Source organism: Zosterops lateralis (genome assembly GCF_965231275.1).
Source record: "Zosterops lateralis genome assembly, chromosome: Z".
NCBI lineage: Eukaryota > Metazoa > Chordata > Aves > Passeriformes > Zosteropidae > Zosterops > Zosterops lateralis.
The window spans coordinates 38,162,213-38,183,967 of record NC_139800.1 but is presented as its reverse complement, the minus strand read 5'-3'; the positions used below and the strand labels follow the sequence as shown (position 1 = coordinate 38,183,967).

Sequence of the window (21,755 nt, the reverse complement as noted above, 5' to 3'; positions counted from 1 at the left end):
CTTTACTTTGTCAAAATATTTGTTCTGCTGCTAATGAAGACAAATATCAGAATATCACAACCAGTGAGTGTCAGTCATAAACATTACAATGTCACAGTGTTTTTGCAAAACCTGGAAGTTTGCATTGCATTGATATTTTTAAGTCTTGTCATCAGACTTCAGATACAGCAGAAATACGTGATCTAGTAAAGTAAATTGTAAAAGTGAAATCTGTGCTGCAGTGCAACCAGGAAAATATGAAGTTAGACTCTTTATAAGTCTGTAAGCAGTAAATATTTTGTATAGTTTTACAGTGTTGTAGATTTAGCTTACTGGTTGGTTGCTGTTTTGACTTTTCTTGTTATGTTGACAGGGTTGCTTTAGACACACTTGCTGCATTGCTAAAATCAAGTAAGTGTTTGACTACAAGAAAATGTCTACTTGAGCTGTAATGGGTGTGTGTGTATATATCAACACAGCAAAACTAAACATTAAGTCAGCGGCCAGAACAAAAATAAGGCTAGAAAACCTAGAAATTAGTTTCATCTGCAGTTTCTGGTGCTTTATTTATATTATATATACATGTATGTTTAATACTTGGTTACTGTTTCATCAGTTATGCAGCAGAAAGGCTGCACTGCTTCTGCAGAACTTATCTGGATCCAAGGTGGACAAATATTTTTTTACATTTACTCACCTCAGCCATTCAGTAATAGATGCCTATAGCATAACTCCTGTGCCTCTTTTTTTACACATACATCTGAAAATATCTGTTGGATGGCTAGGGAAAATACAGGTATTCTTCGCTACCTTCCTGAGTAATTAGGACTTGAGTCCCAGTAACAAATCTGTCAGTCATGCTCCTGAAGTGGAATTAAAGGTAACAAAACCAATGTTGTGTTTCCAGACATGGACTGTGTCAGCCAGCAGCAATTGATCCTCACAAGCGTAATCTTTGCAAATTTTGAACCATCATTGTAACTAGCAAGGAATTAAAAACTCATTTTCTCAAAAGAGTTGTGTTAAAGTAATAGCATTCATAATAGTTTTAGTGGAGTTGGATAAGAATTGAGATGTGATGAGATTTGCAGAAAACCATTTCACACAAAGGGTGGGAAATTTCTGTACAGACTATCACAGGGCGCTAAGTTTATTCATGTTTATTCAGTGTGATACCTTGGTCTTACAGGTTTGTGTATTTATGAATTTTGCAATTTCTGCTTGGAAAGTTTAGGGAAAGAATTATTTCCAAATTGTTGTCAGTATTCTATTCTGTATATTGGCAGTTAAAGTTAAATTTTGGGGAGGAAAATGAAATGTTCAAAAGGTGTGCCTTTAAAACAGGAGGTCTTGTTCATTTATTTAGAGATGTTTTCTCATTAGTGGTTTTAACTTGTAACATAATAAACTTTATGTTAGTAAATCTTTTCATGATGATGTTAGTCTACTATGTATTCCAGCTGTCATACTGGTTACCCAGTATTTGGGGTAGAAGCATTTTCAGCTTATGAAATATGAGTGATAGTTATAAAACTGTATGGATTGCAAGTGAAGTTTGTTCCAAATATTGTATCTAGACAGTGTATGTGGATAGTGATAGAAATACTTTGTAGAAACGTTTCTGTTTTTTAATTTACTGGGGTGACAGGATCTTACAATTTTAAGTATAATGCATGCTGTTCTTCTATGAAGAACATGAAAATTACATGAAATGTTCTAAGAGTGAAGTTTAGGCTACTGGTCTCAGTTATCCAGTTATTGCTGTTTAGGTTGATGTCAAGCTCTGCTAAGGGTGGCTAAAATACTAGTCAAATTGAAACAATTCAGTTACTTGGATAAAAAGAATTTTAACGTTAAAAGTAAAATTTGAAAGTAATATTGAAGTCACTGGGCAGTTTTAATTTTCTTTCCTAACTTTTTTTTTGGCAAAGAAACAAATGCCAGGAGAGCAGTAGACAGAGGATATGTGCAGGTGCTTTTAACGATTTATGTTGATTGGCACCGTCACGATAGTCGACACAGATACATGCTGATTCGTAAAGGAGTGTTACAGTGCATTAAAAGTGTTACAAACATCAAACTGGGAAGAAAGGCATTTATTGATGCCAATGGGATGAAAATTCTTTACAACACTTCACAGGTAAGTTTTTCCTGATAGGGGTTTTTTATGTTGTTGTTTTTGCCTCTTTGGCTAATGACCTCAGATTTGTCATATTTCTTTTATGAGATTCATGGTCATTCCTGATTATGGGAGTAAGGATTATATTTTGTACCACACTGAAACAATGAAAGCATACAGAATTAAATTTGTATTTGCTGTTATTTTGCTGTGGCTGTCTCTGGGAGGGGTTGTTGAACTTAGTTTTAAAAAAGAGGGAGTGAAAATGCCTTTCTATTTTGGAATTTGGATTTTTACAGAAGGCGAGTTTGAGTTGGTAGAAGTTTTTCTTTTCTTCAAAGAAGACATTAACCAATTTTTTTGTAAATAGTATGTAAATGTAGTTTGACTTTCAGTTGGAGAAATATTTTTCTTTATTTTCCTGTTAACAGGAGTGCCTTGCAGTAAGAACTCTTGATCCTCTTGTCAATACATCCAGCCTAATAATGAGAAAATGTTTTCCCAAAAATCGTCTTCCTTTACCAACAATTAAAAGTGCTTTCCATTTCCAACTCCCAGTTATTCCTGCCAGTGGTCCTGTGGCTCAGCTGTACAATTTGCCTCCTGATGGTACGGTGATTTTGTAGTGCTATGTGTTTGAGTATGTCTAATCTTGCTTTACGGAAGGTAGAATCAATTTCACTTTTTTGTGTTCTCTACTGAAAGGATACTGAGACAATTCTCAACAAGCAAAGGGTCTGTGAGTGTTGGTGTGGAGTACTAATTTCTAAGGTTAAGTTTAAAGTCATAGAAATTTTGTCCAGACACATGTAGTTATGAAATAAAAGAGGAAACAAGGACTAAAAGGTGATGTTCACGAAACACTGAAGTATGAAGAATAGGGTGTATTCAAACTTGAATGGTCTCTCCTTTCAACTCATGTACTGTATACATTCTGCGTGAAACATATTGTGGTGTACATCCTCTTTTACAGGAGCATGTATATCCCTTCCTTTCTTTCTCTTACTCTGATAAGTTAGGAGGTGATGAGTTTAGATTAATGTGTGCCATTTGAAGCACCAGCTTTTTATATATTTGTGGTTATTCCTTCATTTGCATGATGAGAAAGTAGAGCTGCTTTCTTGGACTGTTGCAGTCTCTTAGAAAACTCTACTGCAGACCATTTATATGGCTCTTTGTAGGAAATCGATTCATCCCATTGTGAACACCTTTCATTATTTTCAGATAATTAATACATGTTCTGATGAGATGAAACAGCTTGAGACCTGGTAAGCAACTAATGAAGTTGCTGTCAGAAAGTTACTCTAAAACGAAGGGTCAAAGTCAGCTTATTAATATCTTCCATTTGTGATATCTGCTGAAACAAAATGTGATCATAGTCTGAAAGAAGTAAGCTATCCTGTTGGAGTTCATGTGGGCCAGACTCCAGTAGTGCAAAGATGATTATGTTTTGTCCTCAAAGTAGAAAATAGATTTAGAAGTGTGTTTCAAAACCCACAGAAATTAAATCTCTGCTTAATATAGTAGATTGGTAGTATATAATACCTGTTTAGAAACATCCCAGTTTACTAAAGTAAACTTACTAAACTATTTTTTTAAAGTAGGTTTGTTATCTCCTATAAAAAGAAGTGAAAACTCTAAAGAAATAGGATACATAATGCTTTAAAAGGAAAAAGCTCTGAATTAAAAGACATGGAATGTTGGGGGGTGGGTAAAGGTCTGGCTTCATTAAAAGTATAATCTTTTATAGTCAGTGTTGTAAAAGCAGTACATGTAGGTATTCTGAGTACACTAGAAAATCGGCATAATTTGTAAACCTCTGAATGGGCCTTTTAATGACGATTAGCAAATTTCCTGCATGGGAAACACTATGAGAAAACTTAACAAACCTCCCCCCCACCCCCAGTAGTAGTTTACTAGTTGATTTTCACTTTTTTTTTAAGGAGTAAATAAAAAAGAAAATAAAGCCAGAACACAGAAAATATTCTTTGATCATGTGTAATTGGATTAAATGTATAATCTGCCTTACAAAACCTTTTTGTATTGTAGTGGATGATGTAGTAGATGAAAGTGATGATAACGATGATGTTGAAACAGAATCAGAAATTGAAACTGAAATTGATGATGACAAGGACCAACATTTTCAGGTTGGTAGAGACAAAATCAATAGTAAAAGTCAGGTATAGCAATTTTTAATTTAAGTTGCTTGAATCCGCTATATAAATGTGTTTTAAGTGTTAGAAGCAGTTTCAGGAGGTTTTCAGGGCAATTTCTAAAACTAAAAAAGATTCAGAAACTTAAAGAAGGTGCATGCTGCTTGGAAATATCAACCATTCTTCTTCAGATTGCTTCAGGATTTTTATTAAAATTTGTTTGCTTCACTTGATGTATCTGGGGTGCAGTGGAAACCCAGATTGAAAGAGAACACCTTTAGCAGTGTTCTCTTCCCAGCTTGTACTTCTCTCAGCCTGCTTTTCTCACATAAGCTTGCCCATATATAGGAGCTGCTCTAACCTTTGCCAGCATTCTGGACTGGGATTGACTGGTGTTTCAGCAAGGTAGCTAAGTTCAGCTAGCTGTAGAGGTAGACTTAAAACCTCTCACTGTTGTACCACTTAGGGAAGGTATTCTCTTCTCCAGCTGCCAGTCAGGACATGAATGGATATTTGGTCAGAGCTGCCTTATTCTATATTTTTATGTTACGTGTATTTAGGAGTTAATGGAATTGTCTGTCCATGAACTGGAAAGACATATTTTATTCAAGGATCTCATGAGCCCTGATGGAGGGAGTGTCTTCCATAGAAGCAGTACTGCGTTGTCACTGCAATCGGGTGAACATTCCAAGTTCCAGTACTGGGAATATGCAGGGATTTAATGTAAAAATCTGATACCTGTGTGTAGTAAGTTTGGATGAAAGCAAGAAAATGTAGATATTTGTAATATTGCTGTCAAAATGGAGGCTTGGACATACTAAGAATACTGAGCAGTCTAAATCTTCATAGTGAATCCTGCAGTTCGGTTAATTTTGAAGTAGTGGTATTTTATCACTTAAAGCATGGCTGTGTCAGGAGTAAAGGTGAATGTTTCAGGTGAATGTTGTAGCAGTTCATCAGTTTTGGATGCAAGACTAATTTGTTCTGGTGATCTTTCAGAATGATGATATTGAGACTGATATTAATAAACTGAAACCTAGACAGGAATTGGGAAGACCTATAGAAGAACTGAAAATGTATGAGCAATTTTTCCCAGAACTTTCAGAAAACTTTCAGGTAAAGTATATGGTTTCTAGGACATTTCTGGCCATGTTAGGATGACTCTGGAATATACTTTGATGTTCTGTTTTTGGTAGATAGTTCCTCTAGCCAAAAATCACAGGTCTGCAGTTCTGGACCTACATGTGGGAGTACTTTATCCTAGGCTATTTAGTTAGGTGTTATGATTGCTTCAGTCTTATTGAGATGGGGGTACTGTGGGTAGATATAAAGGAAAACTGTTTTCTGATGTCTGATTATTGCATACAACAGAAAGTAAAATAGAGAAGAAAGATGTGAGATTTCTGAGAGTGCTTCATTGTATTAGGCATCTCCTTAAATGATTTTAAGCACGTGCTTAAAATAGGTAGTTAAAATATCTAGGCAATTGCATTGACTTCATATTTTGTTATTAATGAACCACTTGTTACTGCTTTAAGGCCTTCTTGTAAAAGATAAAACTTTGTTGCTCTGATGGTTTATAACAGCTGTCACCTTTTAAATTACATTTAAAACAAAGAAAGAGAAATGTTTCTAATATATGTAAAACTTGAGAACTGATTACTTTTTTTTTGTTAATAATTTTTAAAAATATTTTTTCACCTTTGTTTTTTTAAGGAATGGGACTTAGTTTCCAAGGAACCAAAGCCTTTTGTACCTGATGCAAATTTGAGTGGACCTATTGTTGTTCCTACAGCCAGTGTGGAGCACTCTACTGAAGCAAACCCATCAACAAAAGCAGTTGCTTTAAAGGAGTGCAATCCTTTATTGACAGAGGAATACAATAGAAGGCCAGTGTTTCTGGAACTACCAAAGAAAGATAACATGAATGACAGTAGTTTACATCAGCAAAATGATCAAAGAAACATGCTTCCATTATGCCAATGTCTAAGCCAAGAAATTGTGAAAGGCTTGGACAGAATCAGTCTCCAGAGCAGTGCAAAAAATGATCAATATTATGGTACAGGGTGTGTAGTAAAGAAGGAAAGCAAAACCAGCCTTACCACACTTGCTTGTAGTAAACCCTGTGAGCATGTTTCACCCTGTGGAGGTAGTCTCTTTGAAGGATCATCTGTCCAGCTGGGAAAACTCTGCTGCACTGGAGTAGATTCAGAGGAGGAGGAGGATTCCAGATCTAGTTCATCAGGAGAACATGTCATGCTTCAAGTTTCTGATGTATCGCCAGTTCATGACTGTGATCTTTATCTTGAAATGGTGAAGAACACAAAGTCTATTCCAGAATACTCAGAAGTGGCCTATCCAGATTATTTTGGCCATATTCCACCCCCATTTAAGGAACCAATTCTGGAAAGGCCATATGGGGTGCAGAGGTGAGTTGCCATACCCTCTTTTTTGTTGTTGTTTTCTTTCCTTTGAGAAACAGTGTCTAGGATGAGATTAACCTGATGACCTCCAGAGGTTCTACCCAACCCTAGCCATGCTGCCATTAACAAGCAATGTTACACTGTTTATTTTGACATCTAAAACTGTTTCCAGCAGTTCGAAGGTAGGTGAGTAGGCACTGATCAGCACAGACCCATAAAGAACAGCGCAGTCTGATTCTGTAATTGCTGATTCTGGAATTCAATTCTAAATATGAAATGCAATTTATATTCAATTTATATTCTCCCTTTCTGTCTTCCCACCATTTCCCATGTAAATTTTGTAGTTTGCAAAATAACAAACCAACCTACAAACCTCCCCCCCCCACCAACCAAGCAAAAAAATCCTCACCTGAATGCTCCTTTCAGGTCTTAGCTAAGATAGGACAGTTAATAATTAAAAGATGCTTCATCTCTTTTCTCTGCTGAACTACAAATCTATCTTTCAGGGAAACAGTGGAAAAAGTTAAAAAATTAATGCACTAAAGTGTTTGGCTTTAGTGTTCACAGTATAAAAGAATTTAAAGGCAACAAATGCAGAGGATGCAGTTTGTGTTAGGTCCTGCAGAATAAAATACAACAAAAACACATCAACACACCCTTTTATTTTTTCACTGAGAGATAACAGAAGATGATGAAGACTGATGAAATTCCTAAGAATAATTTGCAGAAGTGGTATGAAGAGCTGGCTAATATACATAGTGAATTACTGTAAAGACATGTGAGTACACTAGCAGAAAATATAGTAGTAGCTATGAGACCTCGTCACTTGCCTAATTTTGAGATTGAACGCCTTTGCCTTTATACTCATAACTATAACCAACTTTATATTTAGATATTAAAATGATTAAGAGATTACATGTCTTTAGCTGGTTGAATGAAAATCCTTCAGCTGTTTCGCACAAGTAATGAAAAAGTGGCATTTGTATTGAAATGACAAGTGCTGAGACACTAATAACATAATGACTATATTGTTCTGTGTTGAAGAAGGAGAATCTTCCCTAGAAGGTTATTTATTAGATAGATTCAGATGATTTAGAAGGGGCATAGTCTTGAGTCAAGAATTGCCTAAGAACTGCATTTAAGCAAGTCTTGCAAATCCTTGTTTTTTTTATAGTAATTAATAATTCTGAATTTTCCTGAATAAAATTGAGTGAAATCAGATACAATTTTTCATTCCAGTATTTGTTGTTAGATATAAAGCACTGGAAAAATACACCTTGTATGATTGTATATATGGCTGATTTCTAGACCACAAAGATAATTTTAGGGTATATTTTAACATCAAAATTTTTTATTTTTTGTTGTATTTTTTATGTTGAAACTAACTTTTTGTGGTCTTGTGTGAACAATAATGAAATACAAGGTAATACGACTAAACTTGAATCAAAAGTCCTGCATCACATTTTTAAGGAACACAGTTTTAAGAATTCAGTTTTATACAACTGACTCAGTCTTGTTACTGCAACATAACAAACTTCTGAGAAGGGAACTTGTTTAAAAAGGGTGTAATCTTTTTATGATTTCATAATTTATAGCAGATTGTAAAAATTTGGTACAGGACATGGAAAAGCTTTAAAGTCTTTTACAAAGCTGTGTCCAAAGTCTTGACATTCAGTGTGACTTATGTTCTTTGTAATGTAAGCAGTTAGCTACTGCTCATTGGGTAAGTCTTATTTAGAAAATAAGTGGTTACTTTAATCCATCCATGTAATTTGAGAAAATATTGTGTGGGGTCTGAGATGTGACTTTATGGATTTTCTTCCTGCTTTTATTAGAACCATGTAGGGTTTGGGTTTGGTTTTTTGCAATATATTATTGTTTGGATAAATTAAATTGATAATAGCTGAAGTGTTTTATACCACTCTATCATTTTAGGAAGAAAATTTATATAGTAAATTACCCTATAAATTTGGCGGTTCATTTCTACTTTTTTCTGACCTTAAAAATTTAGTTGAGTTGGGGTTTTTTTCTGTACACTTTCACTAGTGTTTTCTAATCATCAGGATCCACAAAGGAGTAATTTCAAACACAGGGCTGACATCAACAGTGTTGGTTCTAGATTTTATTTTTGCTTTAATTGTCTTTAAATAGCTTATCTTCATTTTTTGCAATGTGAAAATGTCTGCTACTACTTTTCCTTCTCATGAGCATCTTAAATATTAATTTTTTTTTCTTCTACACTGGTTATTATAATGGTATTAGAATATCATTATTATTTATAAAATACCGATTATGAATTTTCATTGATGGATTTTGTCTTGGCAAAACGTCTGTGATATTAAGATGTGTTTATGGCATTTTAGAGCTGAGGCATGCCAAGATTGAATGAGTTTTCTAAGATGAAGTATAATTTCAAAAATCTGTAATTCTGTCCTGAGCTGAACCTATTCAGATGGGTTGTGGTGAGTCAGCCTTGTCACAGCGTTGTCAGTACCTTGAACTTGTGGCTTCAATTGTTTTTCACTTAATTTCAATATAATAAAATATGCTAGAGTTGTGTACTTACCTTCTGTTCTCATTTGTTAACAGTATTTATTTTAATTAAATTGAGAATTTCCAGCCTGAATGTACTTTAGCATTCTTTTTCTGTATTCTTCATTGTTAATCTGCCTCCTTTTCTTCTTACTGCAGGTGCTGTGCAAGCTTTTCCACACAGCTCTGCCACTATATTTCGTTATTGAACTGCAACACATTCTTACTTTTCCAAGACAGGACCGAGATACTGCCAGTCATGCAATGGCTTTATGATCTGGATATGCACGCACCTGACATTTGGCTGACATCACCAAATTCTTTCTTATTTGTTAGGTAGTCGATAAATGAACCTAGATCTCCAGAGATGAAAAGCTAGTTCACTATCACACTCACTGTAGAGCTACTCCCTAAAACTCTTTAATTTTGATTATGGTAGGGTTCATGTAGGTTACTAATGTTATCCAGTGTTGTCATGGATTAAAGCGTTAACATACATATTGTTTAAGTAATTTCTGCTTCTGTTATAAAGTATGAAACTGCGTTTTTTTTTCCTGCAGATCAAACCCAGTGAGTTGTGTGCATGAATACTCAGTTCCCTCTTATAGAGATAGTGGGTTCAGTCAGCTGTGAATGCAGGTGTTTAAACTTAAATACCCCTTGAGTTTGCATATATAAATGGAGGTGAAGCTGAAGTCTGTCTGAACAGTAACACTGTCTTCATGTCAACTTTGTTAGTTTTCTGGTATGAGGCAATTCTTCTTTTGTGATTGGAAACAGTAAGTGACAATTTAAATTGATAACTCTGCTTTTCTTTTTTAGGACAAAAATCTCTCAAGATATTGAAAGACTGATTTATCAAAATGACATTATAGATAGAGTGGTGTATGACCTTGATAACTTGAGGTAAGTTTTTGCCTTTTTGTAAACAATATTCAAGTATGCTAAGCCAATTCTACTTTCTCTGTGATGTGAGATTTCATACAAAGGAGATTTCATACAAAGTTTCATCTGACACAACAATGTTTTTGCTATCCAGGCTGTGTTTGGAGGAAGGACCAAAATAGTTTCTGAATTGCCCTATGAGGACTGAAAGAAAGCTGTTTGATTTAGCTAAGTTTGTTTTATTCATTTTGGTCCCTTTTTCTACTCATAGTTGTTCTGTACCAGAGGAGGCAGATGTTTTGAAGTTTAATTCCAAATTTGAATCTGGAAACCTGCGCAAAGTTATTCAGATCAGAAAGTAAGATATTTTAAAACTATTTTTCATGGTTTAGGCCTTTTAGTTCTTCTTCTTACGATCATTGATATGTTTTTGTTAATTTTCAGAAATGAATATGATCTAATTCTGAACTCAGATATAAATAGCAATCATTATCATCAGTGGTTTTACTTTGAAGTCAGTGGAATGAAAACTGGCATTGGTTACCGGTTTAACATCATCAACTGTGAAAAGTCAAACAGTCAGTTCAACTATGGTAAGATATGTTTCCCATACTTTGAGAAGAAACGTGTAAAAATATGACCGCTAGTCAACTTAGCTGTTTCCTTCCCACCTCCTCAGGATTAGCAGTACTCATATTGTCAGTTTAAATTCTTTATTTTAGTAGTACTGCTAGAAAATGCTTTGACAGTTGTAGCTTAAAAGAAGAAATGCGTCTTAAACCAAGGGCTGTCAGTTTTTAAAATGAAGTTTTGTTGTGAAGCCAAAGCAGAAGAAATTTACTGGTAATTGCTACTACAATTGTCTTAGGACCATTGGACAAGGGAGGACAACAACAAAACCTGTTGATTCACACAGATCAAGAAGAATGACAGTTGTCATCATTAATCCGTTTCTGCATAGGGCTAGATATGTATGTAAGTGGAGACATTCCAAAACAGTTTTTTCTTATTCATGGTAGGGAAAAATAAGTCTCCTTTGAAATGCTGGGGTCATATGTGACCATTGCTGTCTCTGGTAAGTAGTGTGTGCAGTATGTGCCTCATTCAAAGGTTTACAAATGGCTGACTGAAAATACCTTTCTTGTCTGGGAGTATGCAGGTAGTGTGTGTGTGTCACTCAGCTTAAAACTGTGCATTTTTTTTGTGCTGTATATTCTGAAATTTGTCCTTTAAGAAAGAGGAAGTGTCTCCTCCCACCTGCATCTTCAAACTCTTGTTATCGGTTAATACTGTATTCTCCTTTGTCATACACTTTCATCTGCATTGATAAAGTCACAGAATACAGGCAGTTTAGACCAGTTTTAGACTAGTAATAAGATGCTTTTAAGTTATTTACTAATCTTCATCAATCAGCTTAGATTTTTTTTAATGTTGTGCATACTTAATTAATAGTTTCTTTTGATTTTTTTTAATACACTGACTGAATCAGTCAATGTGGTTGGCTAATTATCTAATGAATAAATGATACTCAATTAGTATTACTCTAACTTCATATTAAGTATTCAACTTAAGTTTACTATCAAAAAATATACTTTAAAGAGTTACTTGTTAAAAAAATAGTACAGAAACATCAGTTGTTTTTCAGTTATCTACATGAATGGATGATAGTATCAATTTTTTGTGTTCTCTGTGAAGCCTTTTTCTAGTATGAGTTGTATGGGTGGAATTGAAGACTGTAGTCTAACATTAACGCAAACCTCAGCTTTTATTTAAACACTCTATTTTGGTCTTCCATAGGTCTTACTCTTTTCTTTAGTTGTTATTTTCTGAAAATCAGCAATCTTTTGTCAGCCGGTTTAAAAAGCACACAGTACAACACCCAGACATTCATGAAAATACAAATACACTCTGATAGTGAGTAAATAGGGAGAGGTAATTTGTAGACTTGTATGTAGGTGTTGATGTGCTCCATTACTGCTAATATGTTTCTGTTTAAAGGTAAACATTAAAATGAGATGCATTTCTTCTTTCAGGTATGCAGCCCCTCATGTATTCAGTTCAGGAAGCACTACGTTCTCGACCATGTTGGACTCGTGTTGGAACAGATATTTGCTACTACAAGTAAGTACACACACAAACCAAACATACAGCTAATCTTACACTGAAAAATAAAAATGAGGCACAATTTTTGAGGAGAAGTATTTGTTTCTGCATTTGATAGTTCTATGTTGATATGTTGTGGGGAGGTTTTTTTTTCTGAGTTACTACATGAGTAATATATGTGATAGAAATCTACAGGGTCTCATTTTGTAAGCACTCTACTAATATTTAAGCTGTTCATATTTTATGCTTTTCTTAGAAATTGGACAGTGTTTCTGGGAATCTTTTAAGGAAACATATAAATGCATGCTTCCTTGAAATCTTATTAATAACTTCCAGTAACACTGACCTCTTGGTCCATGGGATGAGCCTTCTGTAATCTGTGGTGGAATTATTGTAGAGGAGTTTTACAACACAGGATGAGAATGTGCAGCATACTGATATGTAATCCTTCTTGATTGGTAGCTGTTTGCTTACTTTTTTGTTTGGTTTTGTTTGTTTATTTTGTTGCTTGTTTTTGTTTGCTCACCTTTTATCAGTGTGAATAAATGTGTGTATCTGTTATAAAAAAGTATCTTTAAAGCTGCTGGAAAACTCTATTGAACCTATATGTACATAGAAGAGAAATACAGTCACTAAAAATCCTTCTGACTCTTAGAATATGTGTTCAGAAATAATCAATAATATGAAAAGAAATTACTCTAGTGTGTGTATTACCTTCATTTTTTGATTTAGGAATCACTTTTCAAGAAGTTCAATTGCTGCTGGGGGTCAGAAAGGAAAATCCTATTACACAATCACATTCACAGTGACTTTCCAACATAAAGATGATGTGTGCTACTTTGCTTACCATTATCCATATACATACTCAACTTTAAAGGTGAGAAGCTTATAATCTGTTACAAATTAATATTTACAATATTAGTATAGTATATAGCATTCATGACTGAATTGATTTTCTTTCTTTATATGAAGTTCAAAATGCTTCTTACAAGGAAGAACTTTTATAGTATTAGTGTTTAGATTGACAAAATGTGTAGGTTGTTCCAATGAATAGTCCTGGGGAAAAAAATTGATGCTTACAGGCTAAATGGGTTTCCTGGGTATCAAAAAAATTTTATGTGACTGGAGCATCTCTCTTATGAGGAAAGACCTTGAGAAGAGACGAGTGAGAGGGCACCTCATCAACATCTGGAAGTATCTGAAGGGGGGGGGCATCGAGAGAATGGATCCAGGCTCTCCTTGGTGGTGCCAAGAACTGGGACAAGAGGGAACTGGCACAAACTGATGCACAGGAAGTTCCACTTGAACATGAGGAGGAACTTCTATACTGTGCAGGTGACCAGGCCCTGGAACAGATTGCCTGGAGAGGATGGGGAATCTCCATCCCTGGGCAGTTCAAATATTGTCTGGACACAATCTTGTGCAATTTGCTGTAGGACGGCCCTGCTTGAAACAGGGAGATTGGACCAGATGGTCCACTCATCCCTTTCAACCTTATGCATTCTGTGATTCTGTGATAATTGACAGGAAGCAATGCTTATTTGATGGAGTGTTTGTGTTTGAGTTAAATGGCTTGTATCCTGTTGCTATAAATATACTTTTTGATAATTAAAGCTGCTGTAACTAAGATAATTAGACGTCTTTTTAGGTTTAGGATTTGTCTAAAGAATTCTTCTGAAGCTTTTAATACTAAGCAAAATTCATTTTGCTAGAATGTCTCTTGTTTGCCTCTGTCACAGCAGTAAAAGCAAAGTAGAGGATTCAGTGGCCAGTGTACAGCAGCTTTAAATGAAGCTTTTCACTAAACTATGCTGGCTTTTTAAAGAAGTATCTATTAAAGGATGTTATAAGCAGTTGCTGCTTCGAGCAGCTCCTGGACCTGGAGGTTCCTCCTGCCCAGCTGGTGGAGGCCAGTCAAGGCCCCTGGGGGTCTCTGTCCCAGGCTGATGGACATGCCTGCTGCTTTTCTGTTTGCTTATATATTCACTAGCAAGTCTGAGTATGTGTCCCAGGGAGAGAAAGAGATTTACACACACACCCTTGTGCATGCCTACTCCTCCCAGGCAGGGTTGGCCACATGGACTGGCACAGATGCACAGACAAGGTACACCCCTGTGTATCACTACCATGACTTGTGTAACACTTACAGACACCTAATCCTCCTCTGCAGTTGGTATGGATTGCTGTTCACTCGTAAAAGTACGAGTCAACCTACTCTTTAGAATCCAGGGATGTTTGTGGGACACTGGCATGGCTCATCCATGCCATAGCCCTGCCTCTATCTCAGGCCTCCAGTTTGCAGTCTAGTCCAGCTTGGTACTCACTAGCAAATGTGTGCACTTTCACATGCACCTCACAGGCACTCTGCACTTGTGGCTCTGCCCAGATGCCAGTGTGGACTGCTTGCCTGCCAGATACCCCTCCTTTCACCTGGAGCCCATACTTGCTGGGGTAGTTCCCCTTGAAGTTTACTAGCAGTTTCACGTGTGCTTCGCACACCCCAGCTGCAGGGAAGATAAATATGCTTCCCCCCCAATCCCCAGCAGCTGTTACTAGGCACATGGTCTTGTAACCCATGTTCCTGCTTCAGGTGTTGTCACTGAGAAACTCAACCCTTACTGCCCCACCAGATGTGTTTTGATGAACACACTGTCCTTGCCTCAGCGATTGGACACCAATGCCTTTACCCACTGTGGTCACTGACAGTGAGACATCCCCTTGCTTTGCTGACACCACTGACTGCAGAGTGCCTACAGCGCCTACACCTCCAGCTGCTGGAGTCTGCTTTGATTCCATCAGTAGCTGGGACATAGCCTGTGGTACCCACAGAGATGCTCCCAAGTGGTTGACTTCTCCAGCTACTGATGCTGAGATCTTGTGCATTCCAGCTCTTGACCCCAAATTGACTTACGCCTGTCCTTTTAGTTGCAATAGTCCAGATAGCACTTGGATGCACAGGATAGAGAGTAAGGCTGCTTGCAGACATGGCTTAAGGACATAATGCAGGAATCAGGTTGCCTGAGTTTTGTATGGTACCATACCCCCATCTTGGATGTCCCGAATTAATCCGGTTCCTCTTGTTTATCAGGTGACTGTAAATCTGTAATCTCTTAAAACTCTTTGCCTGTGAATTCTTAATGGCCTGTTCAGTGAGAGGCTGGTGGCTTTGGTCTTTGCTATGGGTTCTGAAACCTCTCAGCTCTCTGTTCCTGTGTCTTGATTCTTCTTATTACTACTTTTTGTGGTGAAAAGGTCCCTGATCAGATAACCTTAATGAAGCAGTGGTTCTTACCTTCTATATACCTTTATAGTGCCATCATATACAATTATTTATCCTTTTTTCCTTCCACTTTCCAAAAGCAGTTGGAAAACCAGACTTTGTAAAGAGAAGTATTCAATCAGTCAGAGATGTAAAAAATGGTATTTTAAGGCCAAATGTATCCTGGAAACTGGAACACTGTTTAGAACATCTAAAAGAAAGAACTGTTAAATAGTACCTTTGAAATATGCTGTCATATGTGACTGCAAAGGATTTGAAGTATTTTTTCATTATTTTTGGGATGAAGATGCATCTTAGGAAGCTGGAATCTATGCACAACCCTCAACAGATATATTTTCGGCAAGATGTTCTCTGTGAGACCCTGGCTGGCAACAGCTGTCCATTAGTCACAATTACAGCCATGCCAGAGTCCAATTACTATGAACATATCTGTCAGTTCAGTAAGTATAACTCCTCTTTCTCATCAACTGAAAATAATGTAAAACCAGGTATTTGTAGAAAAAAATTAGGCTTAACCACTATGCAGTGTAAAAATAGCAGTGTAAAATAAGGTTAATGAATTTTGTGAAACTAAAAGACATCACTATTCAGGATTTGATTTGTATTTAATAATACTTATTTGTGGTAATCAAAGAAAGATATTTGTGTCTTAAAATGTACAAGGATATATTAATGTATTTTAAATTTTTGCTGCTAGGTTCAAACATTACATTTTGCAGACAGCACTTCTTGGAAAAGAATACTGGATGAGTAACTTTTTTCTTAAAATGCTGAGGTTATTTGCTTGTCAAAAAAATCTTTCATAAAGCTAACATCTAGCTACTCTGATTTGAAGTGAGCTTTTGCCATTTCCTGATTTGTTTGTCCACCTCAGTATTTTTCTTGGCTATTGGGAAAAAAAAGTAATGAAAGTCATATCATAACTGCCAGCTCAAATTATTTGTGTAATTGTCTGATCAAATTTAAAGCTCCATTGTGATAGTTCTGTAATTAGCAGTCCTTTCAAAAATATTGTGGCAAGCTCTATCAATAATACACATACTCAGTAATACTCAATTTACAAATGTTTTCTGCACTGTAATAAATGCAGTGGAGTATTGGCTCTTTTTCCAATCAACAAACTGTTTACTTAGCTTAAATCATATTTTGCAATTTCTATGGGTATCTCTTTTAGGGAATCGTCCTTATATATTCCTGTCTGCTCGTGTACATCCTGGAGAAACTAATGCAAGCTGGGTTATGAAGGGAACACTGGAATACCTTATGAGCAATAGTCCAAATGCACAATGTTTACGGGAATCTTATATTTTCAAAATTATTCCCATGCTCAATCCAGATGGTGTCATCAATGGAAAGTAAGCATATGTTTACTCATAAATATTTAACCTGTACTCTAATTCTTTGCATCAATATTTAAAAATGAATAATCTAAATTAATCCTGCAAAGATACAAATGCAATACTTAGTATGATAAAAAGCAACAGACACTTGGAATTTTTTTGGCTTCTTAAAAGGCAAAGCATTACATTCCTTCACAAATTTCAGTTTTACAGGAATGATTTCAGTTGTTCATGGATGATAATCATTCCTATGTGATTTGACATGACATTTTAATTGTCTCTGTCTTAGATTTGTGTAAGAGTGTTATATGAGGCCACATCTCAATTTAGAAAAAGCTAAACAAGTTCATGGTTTACATGAAAAGAAGTGCCTTATATTTGAGAAAGACTTTTACATAATTTTTTTTTTAAAGGTGGGAAGTTAATAGGTGTGCAAGAGAAAGGGTAAGAGAATATCATGGTTTGACTGGAGTTATTAATACTTACTTCAGTTGCTACACTTTTCTTAGGAAAATTAAAGAGATCTTTCAGAACCTTTTGTAACTTCTTTGAGTAACCATTGAGCAGTCTACATTTACTTGGTTGCAGGAAATTCAAATAAAATGTAAATTTTGCTATGGTGAATCTACAGTTTCTATTCATCTATTATAAGTACTATTTTAAAAGGTTTTGTGAACAAAATAATAAAAATAAAACTAATTACAGATTTCAGTAGAACCTTGTTTTTATATATGTAAAAGAATGTGTGTACTAGAACATGTGTAATTAAATAATTCAGGATACAGGGACAATTAAGAAAGCTGTCCCAGCAGACACAATCTAAAGGCAAATGTAGTAAAGATAACTGCATGATCATGAAATCCTGCAAGTTTAAAAGTTCTTGCTGATAGCTGACTGAATACAGAGATGATCTTTTTGTTTTCTGGGTTGTTTGGGTTGTTTTTTTTTTTTTTTTGTCCTTGTTTTTCTCACAGCTCCATGTCTCCTAACAATTTCACATTTCAAGTATTAGATTTCTAGTTGACATTAGTCTTTAAATTACAGAAGACACCAAAATCGTAAATATACCATATATATGAAATTACTGATTTTGAACTAGAATCTGGATAGAATTGCAAGCCTTCAGTTTCAACAGCAAATAAGTAATATTACTGTTGACTTCACGTAAGAGGCTACTTCTAATTGATTTTTCGATTTTCTGTAACATAGCTTAAAACACCCCAAACATTTCTATTATTTGGCATGTTAGAAAATTGAAGTGTTTCTTGCCAGACTCCTTCCAAAGAAGCAGTGGTGATGAGGAAAACTTGAGGTGGGGGGGAGGCTTATTTAAAAGTATAATAATACAGACTACATCATGCGTTTTTCCACCCCCCCCACAATAGCCACCGTTGCTCTTTAAGTGGAGAAGATTTAAACAGACAGTGGCAAAATCCAAATCCAGATCTGCATCCCACTATTTACCATGCTAAAGGGTTACTGCAATATCTGGCTGCTATAAAACGTTTGCCTTTGGTAAGTATGTGTGTGTAAGCAATTCTGAATCTTTTTAACTTTATCTATGTAGCTAGTCTATAAATTAAACATTTTGATATGGTCTTGTAAGCCATGTCACACTTAAATTTGATTTGGAGAACTGGTCTTCTGCAAATCTGTAGATGTAAATCTGTTACATTGGCTAGGCTAGAGGGTTAAACCTTCATTAGATGAATCACACACTTTTTGTCTTAACGCACAAGTTAATAATATAAGGGATTGTGCTGCCTAATTCTTTGGAACATTCAACAGTACAAATAAAAAATACTGTCTTTCTATTACTTTCATAAAATGTTAATTCCGTATGCCTTGGGTTTATTTTGCCAAATGATTTATTATAGGTCTACTGTGATTATCATGGTCATTCTCGTAAAAAGAATGTATTTATGTATGGCTGCAGCATCAAGGAGACGATGTGGCATACAAGTGTTAATGCTGCCTCTGGTGACCTGATGGAAGACTCTGGTTACAGGGTAAGTTTGACATTTGTACCTTTTATTTGGCATGGGTTTGGAACATAGTTTTCAAATAGTATCCTGATCCTATCGCATGCAAATAATGACTATAGAGTAAGCGAACTTATTTAAAATTATCTCTTTAGTTTTTGACTGTACTTCAAAGTACACTTCATGAAGCTTTGAGCTTTAAACATTGAGTGGTTTTGTTTTGTTTTGTTTCTTTAAACCAGTATTTTTTTATTTTGTGTTTAATATTAATTTTATAAAAAATATGCTTCTGTGAATTTATAATTACCAGATTAAAAAACAAGTCATTGTAGCATGGCAAATAACATTGTAGTGACAAGGCAGAAAAGAAACTGAATTGTTCTGAGAAATACTTATTTTTATATATGGAAATAGGCACAATTCTTTTTTATTTATTCCTTTATATAAAGATGTGTAGTTATGTACCCCTAATTAGCTATATATAATAAACTTGCACAAACACATTCTCTGCATTGTATAAGCTTTCAAAAATGTCAAAAATTTAGAGAATTACTTGTTTCATGGAGTGTTATCTATTTCTTGTGTGTGCCCCCCTCACTGCTACCTCATGAGAATTGCAAACCTATGTGACCTATAGGCATCCAGGCCCCATGGTTTTTTGAAAGATTCAGAGTTAAGCTTTGAAAGCATGTGAATGTATGTTAAAACACTTGTTATGCATCCTTGAGTATAAATGAGTATAGATGTTTTCTGATTTCTTTTCCTCTTTAAATCTCCCTCACAAAAAAAAAAATATAATCTGTGGCTTCTTGATTTTCTTGTGTGAGTTCCTGGATGTTGAGCTGGATGCTAGTCATGTCTGCTGCTCTAACACATTTGTGTGTGGTTTTGCCACTTCAGCCTGCACTGCTGTAGTGCACAAAAGACTACAATAAGGGTTGTTGGAAAAAGCCTTTCATTTTCAAAAAGGTGGAAATGTTTGGGCAAGCTTACACTAATGGGTTATGTATTACTACTGAAATAGTAAGTTTAAAGCAGTCATGTGTTTTGTCTTAATTGACAAAAATAAAAACTGGAAATAACAGTCATTTAGCATTAGTCGAATATATATTTGTATGACCTTTTCACTGAAGCTGTCATGTAAACAGTTATACCTGAACTTTGGTTCACATACTTGAAGTGAAATACACATCTAGTGCTTTGCTGAATACAAATTAATTTTATGTGTTAATAAAATACTGCTTTTGTTAAGTCTATAAATGGGATTTCTCAAACAGTCTGCAGTTGAATTAAATACTTATGTGGAATATGTGGTACACCTAATTTGAGCAAACATAGCTTGGTGAGCTAGGAGGGATGGTGATCAGCTGAAGAATTGTCTTGCATCCTGATCCTTATTCACATACCTAACAATTTTAGTGACTGAACCTGAAAAAAAAAAGGATTTTGAAAACTAGGAAAAGGCCTGAAGACACTCACTTGAACAGACTGAGTTTTGAAAACACAAGATGGAGAATTGTTTCTTTCTTGTTTTTTTTTAATTCAAAATGCGCCCAATTTTCTGATAACATTTTGTGATTACATGGTTGCTTTTCACCTCCTTCCATATGGGAAGTAAAAGAGTCTCTGTATTTTTCAAATTGCTGTCCTGCAGGCACTACCCAAGATTCTGAGTCAGACTGCCCCCGCATTCTGCATGGGCAGCTGCAGCTTTGTAGTGGAAAAGTCCAAGGAATCTACAGCAAGAGTTGTTGTCTGGAGGGAGATAGGAGTACAAAGGAGCTACACGATGGAAAGCACATTATGTGGATGTGACCAGGGCAAGTATAAAGTAAGAGTATACATCAGTTAAATATTTCTTATTTTTCAATTTCTTCCCTTTGCATTGCTATCTTAACTCTGCTTGCTCAATTCTTGCTTGCTTTAAGCTTCTGAAACCTTTTAAGTCTGGATACACTCATGTTGGAATGAAATAATACAATTTTCAATTTTGTAGGTTGCACAGTAGTTTTGCTTATGGGCTGTTTTAACAAGATTAATATTAATCATTGCTTGTAACACATGTGTATGCACATAGTTTAAACATCCCAGAACTGTTCTGCCCAACAGATTATTAGAATTGGGTGGTAGTAAATGCCAGTACTATAATAAAGATTTCCTTTACATATGGCAATTTCAGACTTCACCATGGCAGATCATGGGTCTTCAAGAGATATTTAGCAGTGTCCCTTACATTTCCCATGTAGCTGGGGAAACAGGCTTACAAATCAAAATACTTTCATATCAGGTTACCAGCACTACAAATTACACATCATCTCTGAACACACATAGTTGTGTGGCTTCTTGACTTAAAATTTGTTTTCATTTTCTCTGCTTGAAAAGTGTTAACAGGGCTTCATATCTGAAAAAAAAAAAAAAGATGACCCTGTTGGTAGTGTCTCACTACTAGACAGCATGCATGGAAGAAGTGGATTTCCTCTGCATGAAAGTTGAGTTTAGAAATGCTAATCAAGAAAATGATCACAAGCCTCAAACAAGGTGCTTGACAGAAAGAGGATCAGAAGGCTGGGTGGGGCAGAAACAAAAAAAAAGAGTCGAAACAAGAGATATTTAGTATATTAATGTATGCTCCAATATCTGTGCTTATATCCCTAGACAGTAGGAAGACAGATATTTTGTCCAGAATTTCAGTAGGCCTGTAAGTACTACATTTTGTCAATTAACAACAGATGCATTCCTGCTGTTGTCAGAATATTCCTCAGATGACATAATTATAGAGCTTTAAAAAGAAGATAACTCATCCAATTTGCTTATTTTGAAATCTGAAAATATTCTTAAACATGCACTCTCATGGCTTTAGCCGTGTTGCTACAGGAAGTACTTAGGAAAAGTGAATTGAAATGCTTTGTGGACAACCTTTCAAGATGCTTAAACCTCTAAAGCTATTCTTCAGTAATGA

At 35.5% G+C, this 21,755-nt stretch overlaps 1 protein-coding gene across 6 annotated transcripts in view; it reads left to right on the top strand.

Moving 5' to 3' along the window:
* The window catches only part of AGTPBP1 (ATP/GTP binding carboxypeptidase 1), a 74,114-nt gene that overhangs the window by 29,995 nt on the left and 22,364 nt on the right, over positions 1-21,755 (top strand). For all 6 annotated transcript variants that reach the window (XM_083884536.1, XM_083884534.1, XM_083884533.1 and 3 more), the window contains 16 exons: positions 353-390; positions 1,911-2,119; positions 2,530-2,707; positions 4,148-4,245; positions 5,251-5,367; positions 5,968-6,680; positions 10,029-10,112; positions 10,363-10,449; positions 10,536-10,684; positions 12,125-12,212; positions 12,927-13,071; positions 15,761-15,914; positions 16,649-16,829; positions 18,200-18,329; positions 18,692-18,823; positions 20,451-20,627. In XM_083884536.1, the coding sequence (XP_083740662.1) occupies positions 353-390; positions 1,911-2,119; positions 2,530-2,707; positions 4,148-4,245; positions 5,251-5,367; positions 5,968-6,680; positions 10,029-10,112; positions 10,363-10,449; positions 10,536-10,684; positions 12,125-12,212; positions 12,927-13,071; positions 15,761-15,914; positions 16,649-16,829; positions 18,200-18,329; positions 18,692-18,823; positions 20,451-20,627 (2,680 nt within the window). The remainder of the gene's footprint in view (positions 1-352; positions 391-1,910; positions 2,120-2,529; positions 2,708-4,147; positions 4,246-5,250; positions 5,368-5,967; positions 6,681-10,028; positions 10,113-10,362; positions 10,450-10,535; positions 10,685-12,124; positions 12,213-12,926; positions 13,072-15,760; positions 15,915-16,648; positions 16,830-18,199; positions 18,330-18,691; positions 18,824-20,450; positions 20,628-21,755) is intronic.